Source organism: Crinia signifera, chromosome 4 (assembly GCF_055691185.1).
Source record: "Crinia signifera chromosome 4, ASM5569118v1, whole genome shotgun sequence".
NCBI classification, from domain to species: Eukaryota; Metazoa; Chordata; class Amphibia; order Anura; family Myobatrachidae; genus Crinia; species Crinia signifera.
The window spans coordinates 316,720,568-316,743,589 of record NC_139220.1 but is presented as its reverse complement, the minus strand read 5'-3'; the positions used below and the strand labels follow the sequence as shown (position 1 = coordinate 316,743,589).

Genomic DNA, 23,022 nt, shown 5'->3' with positions numbered 1-23,022 from the left:
TACACACATAGCACTGCACAACCACCCCAGAACTCCAATATACACACACAGCACCCATATACAGAACTTATATAGACTGTGGTACAAACACACTGCATACCTCAGAATATGACCCTCTAGAGGAGGGACAGTGGCTGCTTTGTGCGGATGACCCAGGGGCACAGGGATCACCAGGCATCACTCCAGCGGGCGCCCCGATGAACTGCTCCTCCACCGTGACAGTGCTGGCTGCACCATCCCCCCCTCCTGTACACAGTACTGCATGTGGAGCGGCGGCACACAGAGCGCAAGATGACAACTCACACCTGCTGGCTGCCAATTCAGATCAGGTCCACGGCACAGCTATTTCAAATTTCAAGGCTTCAATCTGCGCTCACTGCCAGCACTTGATTGGCTGCTGAACCTAGAGCTCTTTGATTGGCTCACGGCTAAGCAGCCAATCAGGTGCCGGCAGTGAGCTCTGATTGAAGCCTTGAGATTGAATTACCCGCCCCACGGACCTGATCCATCAGATACAGAGGCAGCCAGCGGGGGTGAGTTGTCACCTTGCGTATCCGCTCTGTGTGTTTGTGTGCCACTGCTCCATGTGCAGGACCGTGCCATTAACGCAAGCCACCACCCTGTCCGGGGCAATCTGCTTCCTGCCAAACCTGGTTGCCAGGAAGCAAAACCTGGCGCCTGGGGTTTGTCGAGCCCTGATGTAACCTCAATGATGGTGCAGTTTTGCACCTGTATTTCCAGATATCTTGATCCAACGTCTATAGAAATAATTTACTGACGGGAACTTATGGCAGAAAGATAAACACCCGAAGCAACACTCCCCATACATAGGGATAACACTCAAAGTGACAGTGACAATGTTATGCAGGAAACCACAAGACGCCAATGTAAACCAAATATGGTTAAGGTCAATTATATGCAATAAGCATTAACACAATGCATAGTTATTATTGTGGACTCAATAACAGTAACCGCAAAGGCATACACATCTTACTATCAACTACTTGCATAAAGCATAAAGGCAAACATTCAAATATAAACATCAAAATCCAATATATTAAGGCAAGTAACACTGTCAGTAAAAGGCTGTAATATCTGGACCGTCCGCAAGGTGATGTTACATCAGTCATGTGCCCAGTTAAGGTCTTTAAGCTTGCTCATTAACCAATTATGTATATCACATTTATTACAATCATTAGTTTATTTTTACACTTATATACATATAGGAGGCAGACCTATTATAGAGAAAAAAAATATATATATATATATCAAAAGTGGGGGGAGTGTGGTCCTTTTTCTGCGCTGGTTTGTGAGCTGCACTTCTACCGTACCTAGCTGTTAATATAGGTACTAAATGGGAAAGATGGAAGGAAGAAAAGGTGGATGTGCGCTCTGTCTATTTCACCACTTTAGTATATTATAAATCATACAATGGTGCATAAGATTTATATTTATTCAACTTTTACAATGACAAAATATCAATAAAAACAAGTTTGTACAACATTTGATGCAGGTTACAACTTCGGATACAGTTTAATTCAGGTGAATGTCAACAGATCCAACTTCAAGGTACATGAAACTTCTTAGGATACGAAACCCTACGCGTTTCGTCCCTTAGGACTTCATCAGGGGCAAGTGAGGATCCAATCTGGTTTGAACCATAAAAATAGGTTTTCTTCCAATGGTGAAGAAATGAATATAAGGGTTACTGACCACGTCAGTTTCGATAAAACCTCTGTCCTGCAGAGGTATAGGACTTCAAAAAGCCCAATTTCTGCCAAAAAATAGCTTGAGGTGAACTGCTCAACCACAGGGATCACTTCCATGTTTATGTGGTTAAAATACGATTGGTGTACAGTATGCATCCAACTCCTGTGGGTGTGCAGGAGTTGGATGCATAGGAGTGAAGACGCTGGTGTATTTCACTCATTTCCAGGGTCTGGAGCACTGTTTTAGTATTGGCTTCCGGTAAATGGAACGCAGGTGACCCGCATTTCGCGCGTCACTTCCACCCTCCTAGTATCAACACAGCGCTGGAAGCCTCACGGCGTGTGGAACGCACTGGGCTTCCTGTTTGCGCGTCAGGCGTTGCTATGTTACAACGCTCAGTCCATGGCTAGTTGTGCGGCTGGCAGCTATTTGTGTTCAGTAAAAATTATGCTGCGTTCTCGGACTGTCATGCAGCACTCTGCCAGCTTATTAGTTGTATCTTATAATGGAGGCACACATAACATCTACACATGTATACTTATTGGTATATAAATAGCAGTTGCAGATAATTAATAGGATTTTACATTATAAGTTTCAATGTTAATAATGTGTATATGGGTTATTCATATATATACAAACATTACTATATCAAAAGATTTTCTTCGTTTTTAGAAAATGGGACACAGACAATCGCTTCAAGGATTTGGGCACTAGTAGTGATAACAATTGGGAGTTATTAGAATATGGTATCAGTCTATATATATTTATGATACATAAAGATTTTATTATTAATTATCCTATATAGAAAGGGAGGGTTGGGGGGGAGGGGAGAGGTGAGGGAAAGACCTGGTTAGGGAAGGCACCCTGTATCATGTCCCCCCTATCGCGCCGTCACCTCACCCCCATCAGCTTCCCCTCGCATCTCATCCCTCTTTCTCACCTCTACCCCCCACCCTGTCTCTTTCCTCTTTTTCGCTCTCTTCCCGTACCATTTCGCTCTCCTGTGCTCTCACCCAGTCGGTCACCCTCTCTCTCCCCTGCTGTCTCCCCCATCCCCTCTCTCCTTACGCTCTTCCGCATGCCCCCTCTTTCGCTTAACCCTCACTCACCCCCCTGCCTCTAGTTTCTCTCCCCTCTCTCTCTTTCCTCCCTCTCCCTAACAGTCTCTCCCTGTCTCCCCTATTAGCAGGAGACTAGACTAATGCAAAAGACAAAAGTATATGTGATGGGACCCAGGAACAGCAGAGAAGGACACCAACTTTACAAAGTCAGGGGTCCCCGGGACTCACACTTTGTCACTGACCGCAATCACTGGACCCTCTCACCTCCCTCCACCCCACCCTCTTTTGCCACACGTCACCTCACTCCCTCTGAAACCCCATCACCTCACACCCCGCCCTGCCTCTTCTGTCGCCCAGGCACATCGCACCATGTATGGACCAGCGGTATCCTGTTATCGCCCCGGGCTCATTGTTTTATGTGCTTTTAACCCTCAGCTAAATGTGAGTGTACATCTTTAATAAATAGTGGGCCAAATGTAATAGGGTGAGAGTTTCAGAAAGTGAGAGATTTTGGGAGAGTTTTCCCATGTTTTTTAAAGTAGCAATCAATTACACTGCAAAACCAGGTTGATTTTGCCATGTAATTGATTGCTGCTTTAAAAAAAACATTGGAAAACTCTCCCAAAATCTCTCACTTTCTGAAACTCTCACCCTATTACATTTGGCCCAGTGTGTTTTAAAAACGTTATGCACTATTTGTGTACCTTTCTCTTTTACATGTCTGGAGGAGCTAAACAGCATCATTTATTCCTATTGGGATTCTGATTTATATTGTCTGGAAGAAACAACCCGTATTTATTTCAATTGGGAGTCTGATTTGTATGGTGACTATAAGGAGGACCTTTTTGAGCACAGTGTGACTTTCTTATTGCACATATATTAATTTATTCTCTGAGGTGGTGTTAGAATAACACCTCTAGATTGTTACCTGCTGCCTTAAAAGTTATATTTGCGCACTTTTGCACTCAGTCACTTTATTGTTCACAGAATAACCGGCCAGTCAGGTTCCCAACAGACAGGCTTTTAACAGTTGGGAATTCTGACGTCTGTCTATTGACCATCGGAATCCGGACTGTCGGGAGGCCATTCGGCACCCAATTGATTTAAGCTTATGTTAGGCATGCAAACCTCCCAACATGACCCTCTCCAAGAGGGACACAATGCTCTGTTTCTGGACCTCCATCTTAATGTATGATTGTTATCACCTGTATTGAGCAGGTTCATTGATTAGAAAGTTTTTTTTACCAAAGGTGATGGTAATTATTACTTAAGCGGGAAGTCCAGGACATACATTTGGGGGGTTTACCCCCCAATTATCTTTCATTTTGGGTCACCACGACATCACACGGACGCTATAAGGGACGAAGTGTCTGTAACTATATCCCATCAGTGTGACAACCACCTTTTGAGATCTGTCTGAGCTTATCACACCCGGAGAAGAGGAGCCCTCTTACCCTTGAAGGAGCGTATGGTATTTATACACTAGCTTTCCCTAAAATTGGAGAAGAGGACGTTCCTTCATTCACAGGAATGTATAATTCGGCGCCAGTGGAGGAGATATCAATATTCTCTTTTCTGAAAGAAGATTCCTCACTGGCAAATCTATCAAACTTGTAAAATTTTGCAAAGGTGTTGGAGCCCATCCAAGTGGCTGCTCTGCACACCTGCGATAGAGACCCCATGGGCTGCCGCCCACGAAGTGCTGACCGATTGAGTAGAATGGGCAGCGCGATGGAGCCTGTAGATGAGCTCTCGCGTATGCCTCCTTATTGTAAGGCATAACCACCTGGCCAGTGATTGTTTTGATGCTGGCCATCCTTTCTTTTCTGCCCCATAGAGAACAAACCAACTCTCAGTTTTCCGAAAGGAAGCAGTTCTATCCATGTAGATGCGTAAATCCCTTACAACATCCAAGGTCTCTGCAGCCCCAGACAAAACTGGAACTACAATGGGCTGATGCACGTGAAACTTAGAGACTACCTTCGGAAGGAAATTAGGTTTAGTCCTAAAATTCTGCTCAGTCCCTATGAAAAACCAGGAAGGGAGAGCGACATAACAAAGCTCCCAGTTCTGAAACCCTCCTAGCTGAAGCCAGGGCTAGAAGCATGACAGTTTTCCACGTTAAGTATTAGATATCCACCGAATCAAGAGGTTCAAATAAATCAGACTTGAGAAATTCCAAAAGCAATCCTAGGTCCCATGGTTCAGACGGCGGGATGAAAGGGGACTGCATCCGCAAAGCCCCTTTAAAAAATGTCTGCACTTCTGGTATAAGTGCTAATTTACAGTTGAAGAATACCTTTAAGGCAGAAATATGGACCTTAAGAGATCCCAAACGGAGACCTTTGTCCAAACCTGACTGAAGAAATTCTAAAAGGCGAGAAAGTTGAAACATCGCTCTTTCCACCTTTTTCTGTTGGCACCATGCCACATAAGACTTCCAGATACGATAATAATGTGTGGAAGTGACCTCTTTTCTAGCCTTGAGCATGGTGGGAACAACCACAACAGGAATTCCACGCCTCTTTAACAGGTCGGCTTCAACAGCCATGTAGGCAAACGGTCCTTGCTTCAATAGGTCATCCCTGAGAGGTAGACGCCACGGAGCGTCGGCATGCAGAAAATGTAGGTCGGAGTACCGAGCCCATCTTGGCCAATCTGGGGCTATCAATATCACAGAAGCGGACCCCCATTTATCCATTTAAGTACCCGTGGTAGTAAGGGAAATGGAGGGAAAACGTAAATGAGGTCAAAATACCAGGAGATCGATAACGCGTCCACAGCCAGAGCTGCTGGATCCCTCGACCTGGCACAATAGAGGGGAAGTCTGTGATTCAGCCTGGATGCCATCATGTTGATCTGGGGAGTGCCCCATCGATGGGTTATAAGTTAGAAAACCTCCGGATTTAGGGCCCATTTTCCTGGGTGGAAGTCTGACGGCTGAGGTAGTCTGCTTGCCAGTTTTCACCCCCGGGATGAATACTGCCGAGAATTTGGGAGCGAAGGCCTCCACCCATTCCAGGATTGGGCGAACCTTCTTCATGAGCTGCCCTGCTCTTGGTTCCACCCTGGCAATTTATATAAGCGACAGAAGTCGCGTTGTCCGATTGTATCATTACCGGAAAGCCCTTGATTAGGTTGTGGGCCTGGTATAGAGCCTGATGGCTCTGAGCTCAATACATTTATCGACAACTTTGATTCTTGTATGGACCATCTTCCCTTAAAAGTGTGGTTTAGGGTCACCGCCCCCTCAACCTCTCAAGCTGGCATCCGTCGTGAGAACGGTCCAATTGCAGGGCCTGAAACTGCGGCCTCTCAACAGATGAGGAGTGGTCACCAATTCAGGGACAGTCGTGCTTCCCGGCACAAGAGAAACCTCTTGTGGATTTGTAAATGGGAGCCTGACCATTGGGACAGGAGATTTCCCTGGAAGGTCCTGGTATGAAAACGACCATATGGTAGAGCCTCGAATGAAGCTACCATCATCCCTAGTAAGCGAGTGCAGACGGGTGCTGATACTCTGCGAGTAGACAAGACCTGGCGAACCATCTTTTGTATTGCCCTGATCTTTTCCATGGGAAGTGAGATGGTCTCGTTTTCTGTATCTAAAATGAGTCCTAGGAATTTCAGTCTCCTCGACGGGGTCAAGTGTGACTTTTTGAAGTTGAGGATCCAACCATGATTTGTCAAGAAATTGCATGTGACAAGGGCATCCTCCATCAGTTTCTCCTGACTTGGAGCTTTGATAAGCAAGTCATCCAAATACTGGATGATCGTGATACCTTGGAGACTGAGCGCGGCAATCATGCAAGCCATTATTTTGGTAAAGACTCTGTGAGCCGATGACAGGCCAAATGTCAGAGCCCTGAATTGCTAGTGGCAATCGTTTATTGCGAACCTCAAGAAACTCTGGTGCTATTCCATTATGGGGACGTGTAGGTATGAGTCTTTTATGTCTAATAACATTAAAAACTCTCCCTTTTCTAGAGACGCTACCACAGACCGGATTGATTCCATCTTGAATCTCTGATAACAAAAGGTCTTTTAGATTCAAAATTGGGCCCACCGAGCCGTCCGGCTTGGGCACTACAAAAACGCTGTAGTAGAATCCTCTGCGCCGCTGGTGTGTAGGAACTGGGACAACTACCTTTGAATCTAAGAGGCCCTGAATTGATCCACAAAGGGCCTGTTTTGCTTTGTTGAGTTTTGGAAGACCTATTGGAAAATATCTTGATGGGGGAAGAGACGCGAACTGCAGTTTGTATCCCTGCGAAATTATGTCTAATACCCACGCATCTCTGCAGTGAGCTTTCCATATCTCGGCAAAAAAGCAGTAGACGCGCGCCCACCGTGGCGAGACCGTAATGCCACTGGCTCGTCAGTGGGCTTGGGATCCTGTCTACGGACAGTGGCAGTAGTGGCTGTGGCCACTCTTGCACCTCTACCTCTACGGCCCCTGAAGGATGAAAATCCTCCTCTGGATCTGCCTCGAAAACTGGATGAGCCATGAAAGAAAGACGCCATAAACTGTCGTTTATGGGCCGGGGCTGAAGATGGTAAAAATGCAGATTTACCACCTGTGGCCTGAGATATGAGCTTATCCAGCTCCGAGCTGAATAACATTTCACCTGTAATTGGAAGAGCCTCAACCGCCTTCTTGATCTCCACTTCTGCTTGCCAAGATCTCAACCATACTGTGCGTCTGGCCACAACAGCTGAGGCAGAGACTCTGGCTCCCTGAGACGTCAGAAGACGCCTCTCTAATATAGGTGGATGCTTCCTTGATGAACTCTGCCAAGGGTAACAGCTCGTCCCTAGGTGTATCTTGTTCTAGGCCTGAGATAAGCTGTGTAGCCCACACCTCCATGGCCCGAGCCACCCAAGCAGAAGCTAGTGCAGGTCTCTACAAAACCCCAGCTGTGGTGTAAATGGTGTTTAAGGTAGTATCCAGATGGCGATCTGGAGCCTCTTTAAGAGAGACCGCCCTTGGGACAGGGAGGGTAGTTTTCCTAGTAAGCCTAGACAGAGAAACATCTGGGGTAGGCGGAGATTCCCACTTTTCTCTGGATTCTGGAAAAAATGGATATAAAGTCCTAATACGGGATGAAATCTGAAATTTTTTATCAGGAACTTTCCAAATAGTTAACAGCGGGTTGTCCAGTTCAATATAATCTGGTAAATACAAAGGTTTCTTCTGAGTACGGCCAAAGATAGAAACCTGAGGAGGGGCTTTTGTCTCCTCTAAATTTAGAGTAGTTCTAACGGCTCTAATTAAACCATCTACGCCCTGAGCATCCTTTTCATCTAAATCCTCCTGTGGGGGATCATGAACCTGGGCTGTGACAAACTCTCCCTCTTCTAAATCCTCAAAGTCATCATCATCTGAATGCTGAGGAATATATAAAGAAGCCAATGCCTTCCTTTTAGTTGAGACTGGAGAAGGAGGCTTTTTGTGAGATGTACCTGCCAAGGAGTGAGACAGGGAATTCACAGATTTAATGAGTTTTAGCCCAAACTGGCTCAGAGGATGCCAGTTTTGTGAGCGGATACTGCAACAGATCCCTATCCTTTCTAGAAGCTACCAACTCAGCAGTTAAATTAGCCAGAACATTCTGAAATGGATCCACAGGTGCCTAACAGGACGGAATCGGGACATCTGTCAGAATGAACTTAGGTCTACAGTCATTAGGTCGACCCCACTAGGTCGACTGGCAGGAAGGTCGACCTGACTTAAGGTCGACATGGGCCAAGGACTACATGACTTAAGGTCGAATTTGCATAAAGGTCGACATGAGGAAGGTCGACTGGTCATAAGGTCGACAGGGGTTTTTCACTGTTTTTTTATCCGAATGTCGGCACAGTCGACATGGACACAGTTGGCAATGAGAATCGGACCCTCGCATCGCTCGCTTCGCTCGCAATGCTTCGGGCACGGTGCCTCGCTGCGCTCGGCACACTATTTTATTCTCCCACCACGCCCTAGTGGATGGTAGGGCATGAAATACTGCCTGTCGGCACATGTCGGCTCAAAAAACAGTGAAAAACCCATGTCGACCTTATGACCAGTCGACCTTCCTCATGTCGACCTTTATGCAAGTTCGACCTTAAGTCATGTCGACCTTGGCCCATGTCGACCTTAAGTCAGGTCGACCTTCCTGCCAGTCGACCTAGTGGGGTCGACCTAATGACTGTAGACCTAAGTTTATTCTAATAGATGACCGCATCCCAACAGGACTCACAGAGGGAAACACCCTTCATATGCTGCTGGGTGTATTGCCCTTTGCAGTTTTTACAGGAGTACAACTTTACAGCAGAATTGGAAGAAGTAGCCTTTCCAGCCATGATTGTACAAGGATATGGATATATATATATACACACACACACACACTAAACATCGGCACTCACCTTTCCTAGTTTTGGGGTGCCCTATGGCTTGTGACCACATTGTTTAAACAGACATTGTAGGGGCTCTGCACACACTAAATTAACTGATATTAATAAATAGTGGAGATTTAGTTCCTGAATTGATCAATGCATTTAAGCCTGCAGCCCCCTCACGGGACCCCAGTGAGCTTTAGACCAGTTAGCATGCCTGGAATCAAACATTAATGTCATAGCTATGTGTATTGTAACCATTTTGAGTGATAGTGTTAGGACCTGCAGAAAAGTGGGGTCCCGTGAAGGGGGCTGCAGGCTTAAATGCATTGATCAATTCATGAACTAAATCGCCACTATTTATTAATATTAGTTAATTTAGTGTGTGCAGAGCCCCTACAATGCATATATATACACACATATATATATATATATATATATATATATATATATATATAAATAATACTTAGGACATACACATATACACACCACACAGAGATTGAGGACACACAATAACCCTGAAAGGTACAGATCGCAGCCTTAGGGCCTGGGTGTCTATAGCAGGGCTCGACAAATACCAGGCGCCAGGTCGCCACGGCGACCAGATTTTTAGCAGGGAGGGAGGAAGCAGAATCTTGTCATCGGCAGCCGGACCACCCGTCTCCCCGTCCTGTCAGGCCAGCGGCAGCACGGTTCCTGACCCCCTCCCCGTATTCGCAGCAGCAGAACACATTTTTAAAATACTTGGTCCTGCAGCAGCCAATCAAAGTCCCCAGCGCCACCGCTGCCTCATCCAATCACTGCAGGGCGGCCTGAGGCTGAGACCTTCCTTCCCTGCAGTGCGTCATCCTGCTCCAGGCACCGAGTCCCCGCGGAGCCGATGCGCCTCCTGACTCTCCCACCGTGTGGATCAGTGAGGGAGACAGCGCTACTATCGCTAACAGGGGTCTTTCCCCCCGGCCCCACTTCCGCACCTCTGCTCTCCGGGGCACCGTGCGCTGAGCCGCCACCGCTTCTTGCTGCTGGACAAGCCCGGATTCCAGCATGCAACCCCGAGGAAAAGGGCATGTTACCCCTTGGCAAAAGGGAATGTTACCCCTGGCATCAAGCATACAACCTATAGCAATGAGCATGTAGGTAAGTGGCATTTATATGACATTATATGTAATAAGCGTTACAGCATGTGGTATTATATGTAATGGGTATGCCGGTGTTTTGTAGGATGTGTAATGGGCATTACAGTCTGTGGCATAACGTGTCATGGGCATTATGGCATGTGGAATAACATGTAATAGGTGTGTGACATGTGTAATAGGCATTGCATTGTAAAAAAATGTCCATGCCTTCGGCGCGCACTGCCCCTATTATTAGTTTGTCTGGCACCTACTTTCATGCTGGCTACTAGATTTAAAAAAAAAATTGTCAAGCCCTGGTAGAGAGGAGCCACAACCCTCCCAATGTGTGTGTGTAAAAGACCCTCCGCAACTTACAGTGCCCCTGTAGTGTAGGAAGGTAGTGCTTTGAAGTCTGTACAGAAACTAGTAAACCAGGCCTGCAGACTTAGTTTTGCAGACGCACCGCTACCTGGATCCCGCCGACAGCAATGGCGTCCGTGTGGATAGAGGACCTCCCACAAGCCATATACCTCCAAAGCCATGTGCTGCGGCATGTTCTGCCTGGCCAGCGCGCTACTCTGGCCGCCCCCTTACATGGCGCACAGTGCCTTACTCACCGCCCTGGAGCTTCAGCGGGGGGCGGGGGATAGCCGTGGACCCGTAACGCAAGCCGCAAGCAGCTGCGGTGAGTACCCGGAGCCGGTGCTCCGGAGGCTGGGTACTGGAGGATCACTGCGGGCAGTGTCAACCAGACCCCTCCAGAGCTCCCTCGTAGCAGGCAGACCTGTAGCCAGGTGCTGCCTGTGTCACTGAGTAAAAATAGGCAGAAATTAAAAGAAAATAATAAAGTAAAACCTAATCTCCCTGAGGAGACATTGCCCAGGAGACCGACTCCTCCGGGCACTTTTTCTAAGACTGGGGTCTGGGTGGGGATAGAGGGGGGAGGAGTCAGCCACAGACAAATTTTCACTTAAAGTGCCGACTCCTCCAATGCACCCACTCTATCCCACACATGATTACTGCAGTGTTCCCTGCTGCTGGTAGGAGAAACCATGTGCACTACAGGTGGGGCAGATATAACATGAGAGAGAATTAGATTTGGGTGGGGTTTATCTTCAAAGTGAGATCTATATTGCAGTGTAAAAATGAAGCAGTCAGTATTATCCCTGCACAGAAACAATAGAACACCCAAATCTAAATCTCTCTGCACATGTTACATCTGCCCCCTGCAGTGCACATGGTTTTGCCCATTAGAGCATGTCAAACTCAAAGTTCCAACTGGGCCAAATAATCAAGGTCTAAGTCTTGTGTGGGCCACAAGAAAAAAAACCGCCATGGTCGCTACCACAAGCAAAAGCTGGAAATAAATACCCACTGTCAGCACTGTACAGTCGCGTCCTCTATATCATATTATATATCAGTGTCTATTTAACCTTCAAATTCTGACACAGGGGATGAGCCCGAATATCACATTCTGACACAGGGAATGAGCCCGAAATTCACATTCTGACACAGGGAATGTGCCCGAAATTCACATTCTCACACAGGGAATGTGCCCGAAATTCACATTCTGACACAGGGAATGTGCCCGAAATTCACATTCTGACACAGGGAATGTGCCCGAAATTCACATTCTGACAAAGGGGATGAGCCAGAAATTCACATTCTGACTCAGGGAATGAGCCCGAAATTCACATTCTGACACAGGGAATGAGCCCGAAATTCACATTCTGACACAGGGAATGAGCCCGAAATTCACATTCTGACACAGGGAATGAGCCCGAAATTCACATTCTGAAACATGGAATGAGCCCGAAATTCACATTCTGACACAGGGAATGAGCGCGAAATTCACATTCTGACACAGGGAATGAGCCCGAAATTCACATTCTGACACAGGGAATGGGCCCGAAATTCACATTCTGACACAGGTAATGGGCCCGAAATTCACATTCTGACACAGGGAATGGGCCCGAAATTCACATTCTGACACAGGGAATGGGCCCGAAATTCACATTCTGACAAAGGGAATGGGCCCGAAATTCACATTCTGACACAGGGAATGAGCCCGAAATTCACATTCTGACACAGGGAATGAGCCCGAAATTCACATTCTGACACAGGGAATGAGCCCGAAATTCACATTCTGACACAGGGAATGAGCCCGAAATTCACATTCTGACACAGGGAATGGCCCGAAATTCACATTCTGACAAAGGGAATGAGCTGTAATTCACATTCTGACACAGGGAATGAGCCCTGAAAATCACATTGGGGATTATTTTAGTTCACTCTTTCTGACAAAATCCTTCTTAGATGGACAAAACCATGTGCACAGCAGGCGGGGCAGATGTAACTTGTGCAGAGAGAATCAGATTTGGGTGGGGTTTTACTTCAAAGTGAGATCTATATTGCAGTGTAGAAATAAATCAGCCAGTATTTACCCTGCACAGAAACAAAATAACTCACCCAAATCTAACTATCTCTGCACATGTTACATCTGCCCCACCTGCAGTGCACATGGTTTAGTTCATCTAAGAAGGAATTTGCCTCTGAACTAGAATAAGGGCTATTCTGACACAGGGAATTTCAGCTGACACCTAACACACCATAAATTACAAGTGGTGTCAAACTCATGGCCCTCCAACTGCTGTGGAAGTACATTTCCCAGCATGCCCTGCCACAGTTTTAGCAATCCATTATATAAAATCTGTGGCAGGGCATGCTATGAGGTTAGGGTGGCCAACCCCAGGATCGGCGGGATCCAGGGATTTGGCCCCCAAAACACCGGGATTTCAATCCTGGGATTGGAGTTTCCAATCCTGGGATTTCGGGATTAGACTGCGCATGCGCAGTCTAATGCCGGGCAGCGTCTGGGCACACGCTCAGAAGCTGCCCGGCTTCTCCCATACCCGGAGATCACTGCGCAGCTTGACCTCTCAGCGTGACTTCAGAGGTCACGCTGCGCAGGCAGGTAGGCAGAGATCACGCCCGCCCACAGCAAGGTAGCAAGCAACTCCTCAGTCCCGCTCCCCCACAGCAGTATGAAGGCGCACTCGCGCCTGCCCACCTAGCCAGCAAGCAGCAACCCGGGTCCCGACAGTATGAAGCTGCCCACCCACCCAGCAACCTGGCCGCAAAAGTAAGTAAATGCGGGGCGGCCAGGGCGGTTTTTTTATTAGGAAAGCCAATCCCGGGATTGGCTTCCCTATATGACGTGTACTTCCACAACAGCTGGAGGACCATGAGTTTGACCACAAAAGAAAGCTATGCACACCAACCTTACACGGAGGGTCACAGTGTTACCTTTTTTTTTTACTTTTCTGACAAAACATCCCAGTGGGATCAGCAGAACCTGTTCCAACCCCCCACCCGACCGCCCAACCCTACCATAACTGCATTTAGCACATCAGTCTTACTTTTATGCCCTCTGCCCTCAGCCGCTGCTGCCACTCTGCCTTGCCTCTGCCACAAATATGCCTTCCCACCTCCATCGCTCCGACTGCCCGCCTCCACGCTCCTTTAGCACCTGATGAAAGCACCCTAAGCCTGTGCGCTGGTGCGTCGTGACATCACCCATGCAAAGCCCGTTCCCAGCAGTGCTTTTCGCAGGTGCCTGCAGTGTGAGTGTTACTTGTTGCTGCTGCTGAGCTACGAGCACCTGGCAACTGTGTGATCCATGGCACCAGGCACAGGAGCGCTGCTTGTCACTATCAGCATCAGCAGCCAGCCCATCAACTTGTGGGCCGCAAAAGAAGGTGGCCAGAGCCGCATGCGGCCCGCGGGCTTGACATACCTGTATTATGTGATTGTGCCTTTGTGAGTGAACTAAAATAACCCCCTAAGTGTACGTCACCTGCCTACTGTGTGCTTATTGGTGACAAGAGGAACCGTCATATAGGTATGTTACTGAGTGAGCTGCTGTGTGCGCACATCTTACATATTATACACTAAGTGCACGTCACCTGCCTACTGTGTGCTTATTGGTGATGGGAGGAGGAACCGTCATATAGGTGTTACTGAGCGAGCTGCTGTTCGCGCACATCTTTCATATTATACACTAAGTGTACGTCACCTGCCTACTGTGTGCTTATTAGTGATGGGAGGAGGAACCGTCATATAGGTGTTACTGAGCGAGCTGCTGTGTGTGCACATCTTACATATTATACACTAAGTGTACGTCACCTGCCTACTGTGTGCTTATTGGTGATGGGAGGAGGAACCGTCATATAGGCGTTACTGAGCGAGCTGCTGTGTGCGCACATCTTACATATTATACACTAAGTGTACGTCACCTGCCTACTGTGTGCTTATTGGTGATGGGAGGAGGAACCGTCATATAGATATGTTACTGAGCGAGCTGCTGTGTGCGCACATCTTACATATTATACACTAAGTGTACGTCACCTGCCTACTGTGCGCTTATTGGTGATGGGAGGAGGAACCGTCATATAGGTGTTACTGAGCGAGCTGCTGTGTGCGCACATCTTACATATTATACACTAACTGTAGGTCACCTGCCTACTGTGTGCTTATTGGTGATGGGAGGAGGAACCGTCATATAGGTGTTACTGAGCGAGCTGCTGTGTGCGCACATCTTACATATTATACACTAAGTGTACGTCACCTGCCTACTGTGCGCTTATTGGTGATGGGAGGAGGAACTGTCATATAGATATGTTACTGAGCAAGCTGCTGTGTGCGCACATCTTACATATTATACACTAAGTGTACGTCACCTGCCTACTGTGCGCTTATTGGTGATGGGAGGAGGAACCGTCATATAGGTGTTACTGAGCGAGCTGCTGTGTGCGCACATCTTACATATTATACACTAACTGTAGGTCACCTGCCTACTGTGTGCTTATTGGTGATGGGAGGAGGAAACGTCATATAGGTGTTACTGAGCGAGCTGCTGTGTGCGCACATCTTACATATTATACACTAACTGTAGGTCACCTGCCTACTGTGTGCTTATTGGTGATGGGAGGAGGAAACGTCATAAAGGTGTTACTGAGCGAACTGCTGTGTGCGCACATCTTACATATTATACACTAAGTGCACGTAACCTGCCTACTGTGTGCTTATTGGTGATGGGAGGAGGAACGTCATATAGGGGTTACAGAGTGAGCTGCTGTGTGCGCACATCTTACATATTATACACTAAGTGTACGTCACCTGCCTACTGTGTGCTTATTGGTGATGGGAGGAGGAACCGTCATATAGGCGTTACTGAGCGAGCTGCTGTGTGCGCACATCTTACATATTATACACTAAGTGTACGTCACCTGCCTACTGTGTGCTTATTGGTGATGGGAGGAGGAACCGTCATATAGATATGTTACTGAGCGAGCTGCTGTGTGCGCACATCTTACATATTATACACTAAGTGTACGTCACCTGCCTACTGTGCGCTTATTGGTGATGGGAGGAGGAACCGTCATATAGATATGTTACTGAGCAAGCTGCTGTGTGCGCACATCTTACATATTATACACTAAGTGTACGTCACCTGCCTACTGTGTGCTTATTGGTGATGGGAGGAGGATCCGTCATATAGGTGTTACTGAGCGAGCTGCTGTGTGCGCACATCTTACATATTATACACTAAGTGTACGTCACCTGCCTACTGTGCGCTTATTGGTGATGGGAGGAGGAACTGTCATATAGGTATGTTACTGAGCGAGCTGCTATGTGCGCACATCTTACATATTACACACTAAGTGCACGTCACCTGCCTACTGTGTGCTTATTGGTGATGGGAGGAGGAACCGTCATATAGATATGTTACTGAGCAAGCTGCTGTGTGCGCACATCTTACATATTATACACTAAGTGTACGTCACCTGCCTACTGTGCGCTTATTGGTGATGGGAGGAGGAACCGTCATATAGGTGTTACTGAGCGAGCTGCTGTGTGCGCACATCTTACATATTATACACTAACTGTAGGTCACCTGCCTACTGTGTGCTTATTGGTGATGGGAGGAGGAAACGTCATATAGGTGTTACTGAGCGAGCTGCTGTGTGCGCACATCTTACATATTATACACTAACTGTAGGTCACCTGCCTACTGTGTGCTTATTGGTGATGGGAGGAGGAAACGTCATATAGGTGTTACTGAGCGAACTGCTGTGTGCGCACATCTTACATATTATACACTAAGTGCACGTAACCTGCCTACTGTGTGCTTATTGGTGATGGGAGGAGGAACCGTCATATAGGGGTTACAGAGTGAGCTGCTGTGTGCGCACATCTTACATATTATACACTAAGTGCACGTCACCTGCCCACTGTGTGCTTATTGGTGATGGGAGGAGGAACCGTCACATAGGTGTTACTGAGCGAGCTGCTGTGTGCGCACATCTTACATATTATACACTAAGTGCACATCACCTGCCTACTGTGTGCTTATTGGTCATGGGAGGAGGAACCGTCATATAGGTATGTTACTGAGCGAGCTGCTGTGTGCGCACATCTTACATATTATACACTAAGTGCACAACACCTGCCTACTGTGTGCTTATTGGTGATGGGAGGAGGAACCGTCATATAGGTGTTACTGAGCGAGCTGCTGTGTGCGCACATCTTACATATTATACACTAAGTGCACAACACCTGCCTACTGTGTGCTTATTGGTGATGGGAGGAGGAACCGCCATATAGGGGTTACTGAGTGAGCTGCTGTGTGCGCACATCTTACATATTATATACTAAGTGCACATCACCTGCCTACTGTGTGCTTATTGGTCATGGGAGGAGGAACCGTCATATAGGTATGTTACTGAGCGAGCTGCTGTGTGCGCACATCTTACATATTATACACTAAAGGTGCCCATACACGTTACAATTATTGTATACAATATTGTATACAATATCGCATCTCATCCGATCTCGGTTTTGCGATGACATCAGATGAGATGAGATCTAGTACAAAAAATACGTGCTGCACATACTTTTTGTACTAGATCTCATCTCATCTGATGTCATCGCAAAACCCAGATCGGATGAGATGCGATATTGTATACAATATTGTATACAATAATTGTAACGTGTATGGGCACCTTAAGTGCACGTCACCTGCCTACTGTGTGCTTATTAGTGATGGGAGGAGGAACCGTCATATAGGTGTTACTGAGCGAGCTGCTGTGTGCGCACATCTTACATATTATACACTAAGTGCACGTCACCTGCCTACTGTGTGCTTATTGGACACCTGAGTGCCGCATCCCCATTGCGACATGAAGGTTTCCCTAATTCAGACATCATCTCCTGAGCCCCTATAATACCCTAATGACCCAGAGCAGAGATTGGCAGAGCCATTATATGGGGAACAATATGGGCCTATGGGGAACGAGGCAGTGACCTCCTGATGGAGTTATCAATGGATGGAACATTCCAGTGGTTTCACCTCACGCTGCCAGTCTGTGCTCACTGCACTATGAGGCGCCTGTGTTATTACTTACAGTGCTGGCTGTGTCTGGGGGCAGATATTGGGCTATTACCCGCCCCCGTGTCCTGTCTCCTCCCACCCTCAGTACACATTACACGGTGCCCAGCACCAGGGTCCCCACACACACACAGCGGGACTCACCTCACTACCTCCCCGCCGCGCTGCCCGTGATCCCGCCGCTTCTTTCACCCGGCTCCGTCCCGTCCCCAGATCTGTGAGGTAATACAGCCGGGGCAGGGGACACGCGGCACAGGGGAGGAGACTGGGCGGGAACACGCGGCACAGGGGAGGAGACTGGGCGGGAACACGCGGCACAAGGTAAGAGAATGGGCGGGAACACGCGGCACAAGGAAAGGGAATGGGCGGGAACACGCGGCACAAGGGAAGGGAATGGGCGGGAACACGCGGCACAAGGGAAGGGGCGGGATCATGCGGCACAGGGGAGGAGAATGGGCGGGGAGACCAGGAAGAGGGACGAGGACTGGGCGGAGACACGTGAACGCTGCTTTGTCCGATCACCGCGACTGGCAGACTCAGAGCTGCTGCTGACGTCACCGGGACATGACTCTGCAGCTGCAGCAGGGATTGCGGCGCTGATACCCCATGATCCTCCTGTGCAGTGACGTTGCCGGAGTATACTGTGGTGATTTCCTGTAACTGTGACGTGTGTGTGTGTCCACAGTGGGCCAGCAGGGGGAGACCAAGAGCAGGGCTACATACAGGAATTAGCATGCATAGTTAGGTCTAATTGTAGTGGACTAAAGGACCTCCTAACCCGCATACCTCCCAACATCTGAAGGGCAAAAAGGGGTACGACTCAGAATGGGGGTGTGGCCACAGGAAGGGGGCGTGGTTATGCAACATTTCCTATACTTTCAATGTTATGGCACAGTTGAGGTTAGTACTTGATCTGTTGTTTAGAGGGTCAGAGCAACACGTCAGGTCACTGTGACACGGTCCAGCTATGATACATGGCCTTGCCGTGCATCTGTTTCCTTGTAACACAGATACAGGATTTTACAATTGCAGCAGGGAGTTTTAGGGTTATGCTGGGCATTGTGGTACGCCGTGTGTGTGGTAAACTATATATAGAGATGAACACAGTGGACTGGTGGCAATGGGGCTTGTGAATATATATACTGTAAGTGTAATATTGGGTTTTACCTTAGCAGCCCTGCTCCCGGTGCTGGTCCTCTCCCTCACAGTTGTACAGCTGCCAGTATACAGGTGTTTTGTGATTGCACTGCTGCGCTCCCCTCCGGAGGTGCACCTCGGGATTTGTAGTCCTGTCAGTCGGCTACCCCTCAAGCTACACAGGAAGCAGCCGGCCATGTAGAAAACTACATGTCCCAGAGTCCCCTTGGTCACCTCGGGGAGGAAGCGTGCCGTGCATGTAAAGTGCTATGGCTTAAAAAAAAAACAACGGTACAATCGGTACAGGGGGTTTTAGCCGGTACAGGCCATTAAAAAACGGTACCGTACCGACTAAAACGGTACAGTTGGAGGGTATCCTAACGCATACCTCCCAACAGTCCCGAAAACCGCGGGAATGTCCTGGTTTTCGGGGACATTCCCACGTCCCTCCCGCAGCAGGCAGTGTCCCACGGCGAGGGGGGGCTGTTGGGAGTCCGCTATCCACCCGCTCTGCCATGCACATTACATCACCGGTGGTCCTCCTGCGCATCTGGCTTTTGGCTCAGGCTCACTGCCGCCTGCGCCCATTGGCTACCCTATACACGCAGCCTATTGGCTGCTGTGTAGCCAATGGGCGGGTACAGCAGATGAGCTAAGCAGTGCACAGTTCCCTGCGCTCAGTCAGTCACAGTGTGAGACTGTGAGAGAGACTGACTGAGACACCTCTAATAAAGATCCTCCAACTGCCGGCCTCCCTCCCTCCGGGTCCTCCGTACAGTGAGCAGTGCAGGCTGCTTAAAAAAATAATAAAGGTGGACTACAGTTAAATTTGAGTGAAATATATATATATGTACACATAAAAAGCAAGGTTCCAAGATCCCTGCAAGGTCACCAGGAACAACATGTCACTGCAGCAATGTGTAGAAATTTCTTCACACTTCTACAAATTGCTGCAGTGACGTGTTATTCCTGGTGACCTTGTGGGGATCTGGGAACCTTGCTTTTTATTGTATTTTACAAAGGCAAGCAGCTTCTATCTCCATCTTTGTGGGAAGTGCCGGTCCATTGTCTGCATATATATACATAAACATATATGCACCAAAAAAAAAAGCAATAATGTGCTTTAAGAGTCATTTAATGCTAGTTAGGACTTTTGCCTTAATAATGATTACATTAAAATAGGGGGGGGGGCGGCCAAAAATGTTGTGCCTAGGGGCGGCCTGACCCCTAAATTTGCCCCTGGGCATGCCCGCATAGCGGCAAAATGGGGGCGTGGCCTCGTGGAAGAACTGAGTATAGGCCACTCCCCCAAAATCAGCCCACTCCCCCGAAATTTCGGCGTGCATCAACTGTGTCCCGCCTCCGGCTCCATGAAAGTTGGGAGCTAACGTCACAGGGGAAAAGAGGGGGTGGAGAGAGGAGGAGCAAGGTCGGAAGAAGGGTGCCAAATGGACGCTCCCCACACTCCGCTCGCCCCCTGGTTACTAAAGGCAACCAGTGGTGGCGTGCATAGTGAAGGAGCTAACCCCCCAGCCTTGCTCCTCCCCCTGGGCATGGAAGGTCTTTTAGCCCACTACAATTTAGCATCTACCTTAGCCCCCCCCTCCCGTCCCTGCATAGTAGTTTCCAAGTCAGCTTATAACAAGCGGATTTGGGCTTGTTAAATTTCTGAGTTGCTTATGTTTTTTGATGGTTGCTTGTTTTTGGGCTTATATTTATTTTTCGTAGCTTCTTTTGGCCTTGTTTTATTTTGGGCTTGGTGTTGTTTTTCTTTGTAAGTCATTCAGCATAGAGATAACGGACAAAATTGGTGAGAACTATGTACTATGTGTGTATTCAGTAGGGCCAATCTGTTTTTAACAATGATGCTTGTTGTTAGATTGTTTTCATACCCTCCAACATGACCCATTCCATTAGGTACAAAATTATCTGTTTCTGGACTTCCCTCTTAATTGATAATTGCAGTCACCTGTGTTGAACTAGTTCAGTGATGATAACGGTGTTCCAGCACTAGATTGCATCACATTCAAAACGCACTGTGCCTATAGCACCATCTATGGGCACCTTTACTATTAATATTTCTCAGTGCGTATAAAGGACCACAAATATATTCAGCGGCCAGTGCTCAGATGTTTCGGTACTTGTTTCCTAGCACGGCGCCCGTTGGCGTTGATCGCATGCCTTAAGTTAAGGTACTTAAGGCATGCGATCTACGCGATGGACCCGATTTTATGTCAATTACCAGCTTAATAGCCGGTAAAAGTGAAAATCGCGTTGATCGCGTCTGCGATCAACGCGATTTTCTCATAGAGAACCATGTTAATTGACTTTTTAAGTTAAAATCGCGTTGATCGCGTCAGTCGCGGGCCACCCGCGATGCGATCAACCCGATTTTACATAGGAAACAATGGGAAATGGGCCCTGTCATGGGTATTAACTATGGTTAATGCCCCCCCCCCCATTGTTAACGCCACCCCACTATTGACGCCAACCCGAAGAAGCGTGGCGGGAGCAGCGAGCCCGCGAGGGGTGGCGGTACGCGTCCTACGACCTTTTCATACCCCCACTATCCATGTCGGCGTGGAGTTGACTTTATAAAGTGTGGCGAGCGTAGCGAGCCACCGAGCCCGAAGCGTGGCGAGGGGACGCACATACCTGTGAAGTTATGCGCGTCCCCTCGCGGGGCTCGCTACGCTTCGGGCTCGCCACACTTTACAAAATCAACTCCACGCCGACGTGGATAGTGGAGGTATGAAAAGGTCAGCTGATGCGTACCGCCGCCCCACGCGGGCTCGCTACGCTAGCCACGCCTCGGGTTGGCATCAATAGTGGGGTGGCGTTAACAATGGGGGGGGCATTTCAACCATATGGGGGGGTTTCAATAACAAATTTGGGGTTTTGGGGCTTTTTACATTGAAATCAATGTAAAATCGGGTCTCCGGGACCATTTTACATGCGATTTGGTTGGCATGCGACGCGATCGATACAATCAAAATCGCGGGCGCCGTGCTAGGAAATAAGTACCGACAAGTAAAATATCGCAAGTTCACAATATCTCATATTGAGCACAATGGGGAAGAAGGGGATATCAGCGCATGTTATGTGCAATGATACCGCTTCTCCCTCATGTAAGGAGCTTGTGTGCACACGACGATATGCAAGGCAAATGTATGAATGGTCCACAGTGCTGACTGTTCTACCCCCTGCCGCTATCAGCTTCAATAGCTGCAGGGTGGCAAAGCCCTATTCCCACCACAGCGACATCGCAGTTCCTGCTGCTGGCTCCAGGCTGCCCAGTACAGCTTATTTTGGGGCTTTTTAGGATTGGGTTGGGCTTGTTTTGAGCTTTTCTTTCAGTCATCATTTGCTTGTTTTTCATTTTTGAGTTGGCAACACTGTGCTAGTGTGTATCCACTATGACACCATGCACTGCAGCGGGTACCAGCCACACCCTCCATCCACACTGCTGCCACCAGCGTTCCGTTGCTGTGAGCATCGGTGACTGCGTATACCATGCTTGCCTACCTGACCCTCTCCTTCAGGGAGAAAATGCTCTGCTCCTGGACATCCCTGGTAATGTAATTGATAAGATATGTGTTTCACCACAGGTGATGGCAATCCTAAATTACCAGGGAAGGCCAGGAACAGAGCATTGTCTCCCTCATGGAGAGGGTCAGGTAGGAAAGAATGACATATGCCCTTGCCACTGCCAGTTTGGTTAATTGTATGCACAAAGTTGAGATGGTATTGAAAAATGACCTATAGATGGATTTATAATGAAAATAGCATGAATCATGCTAATGAGATAATAACGATGATAATGCTAGTAATGGTAATATTACAAAATAATAGTAAATAAAAGGTTGAAGAAATGATAGTGACGGGGCAGTATTAAATCTCCAAATAGGGTATATTGTTGTGAAAGAGAATGGAGTGGATTTGATAGATTATTAATTATGGTAGGAACATTGTGGCAATGGGAACTGACCTAAGTGGATTACTATTTAAAGCAGTAGGGTCTGATATCCTCGATACGAGAGGGGAAATGATTATTAAGGTCGGTATTTATGCCGTAAATAATCAAGTTTCCCACTTTTCTGATTATTCCTGCGACGGCATCCCAGTGGTGTACCTTTGAACCTATGTTGTTTTCCCTGCAATGCCATTTCTGGCA

General features: G+C 47.8%; 1 protein-coding gene across 1 annotated transcript in view; it reads right to left on the bottom strand.

Moving 5' to 3' along the window:
- The window catches only part of LOC146073357 (uncharacterized), a 72,719-nt gene that overhangs the window by 4,610 nt on the left and 45,087 nt on the right, over window positions 1–23,022 (bottom strand). The window contains exons 10-14 of the mRNA XM_083180534.1: window positions 8,035–8,234; window positions 7,346–7,562; window positions 7,121–7,266; window positions 6,109–6,644; window positions 5,127–5,356 (exon numbers count right to left, since the gene is read on the bottom strand). Of these exons, the coding sequence (XP_083036660.1) occupies window positions 5,127–5,356; window positions 6,109–6,644; window positions 7,121–7,266; window positions 7,346–7,562; window positions 8,035–8,234 (1,329 nt within the window). The remainder of the gene's footprint in view (window positions 1–5,126; window positions 5,357–6,108; window positions 6,645–7,120; window positions 7,267–7,345; window positions 7,563–8,034; window positions 8,235–23,022) is intronic.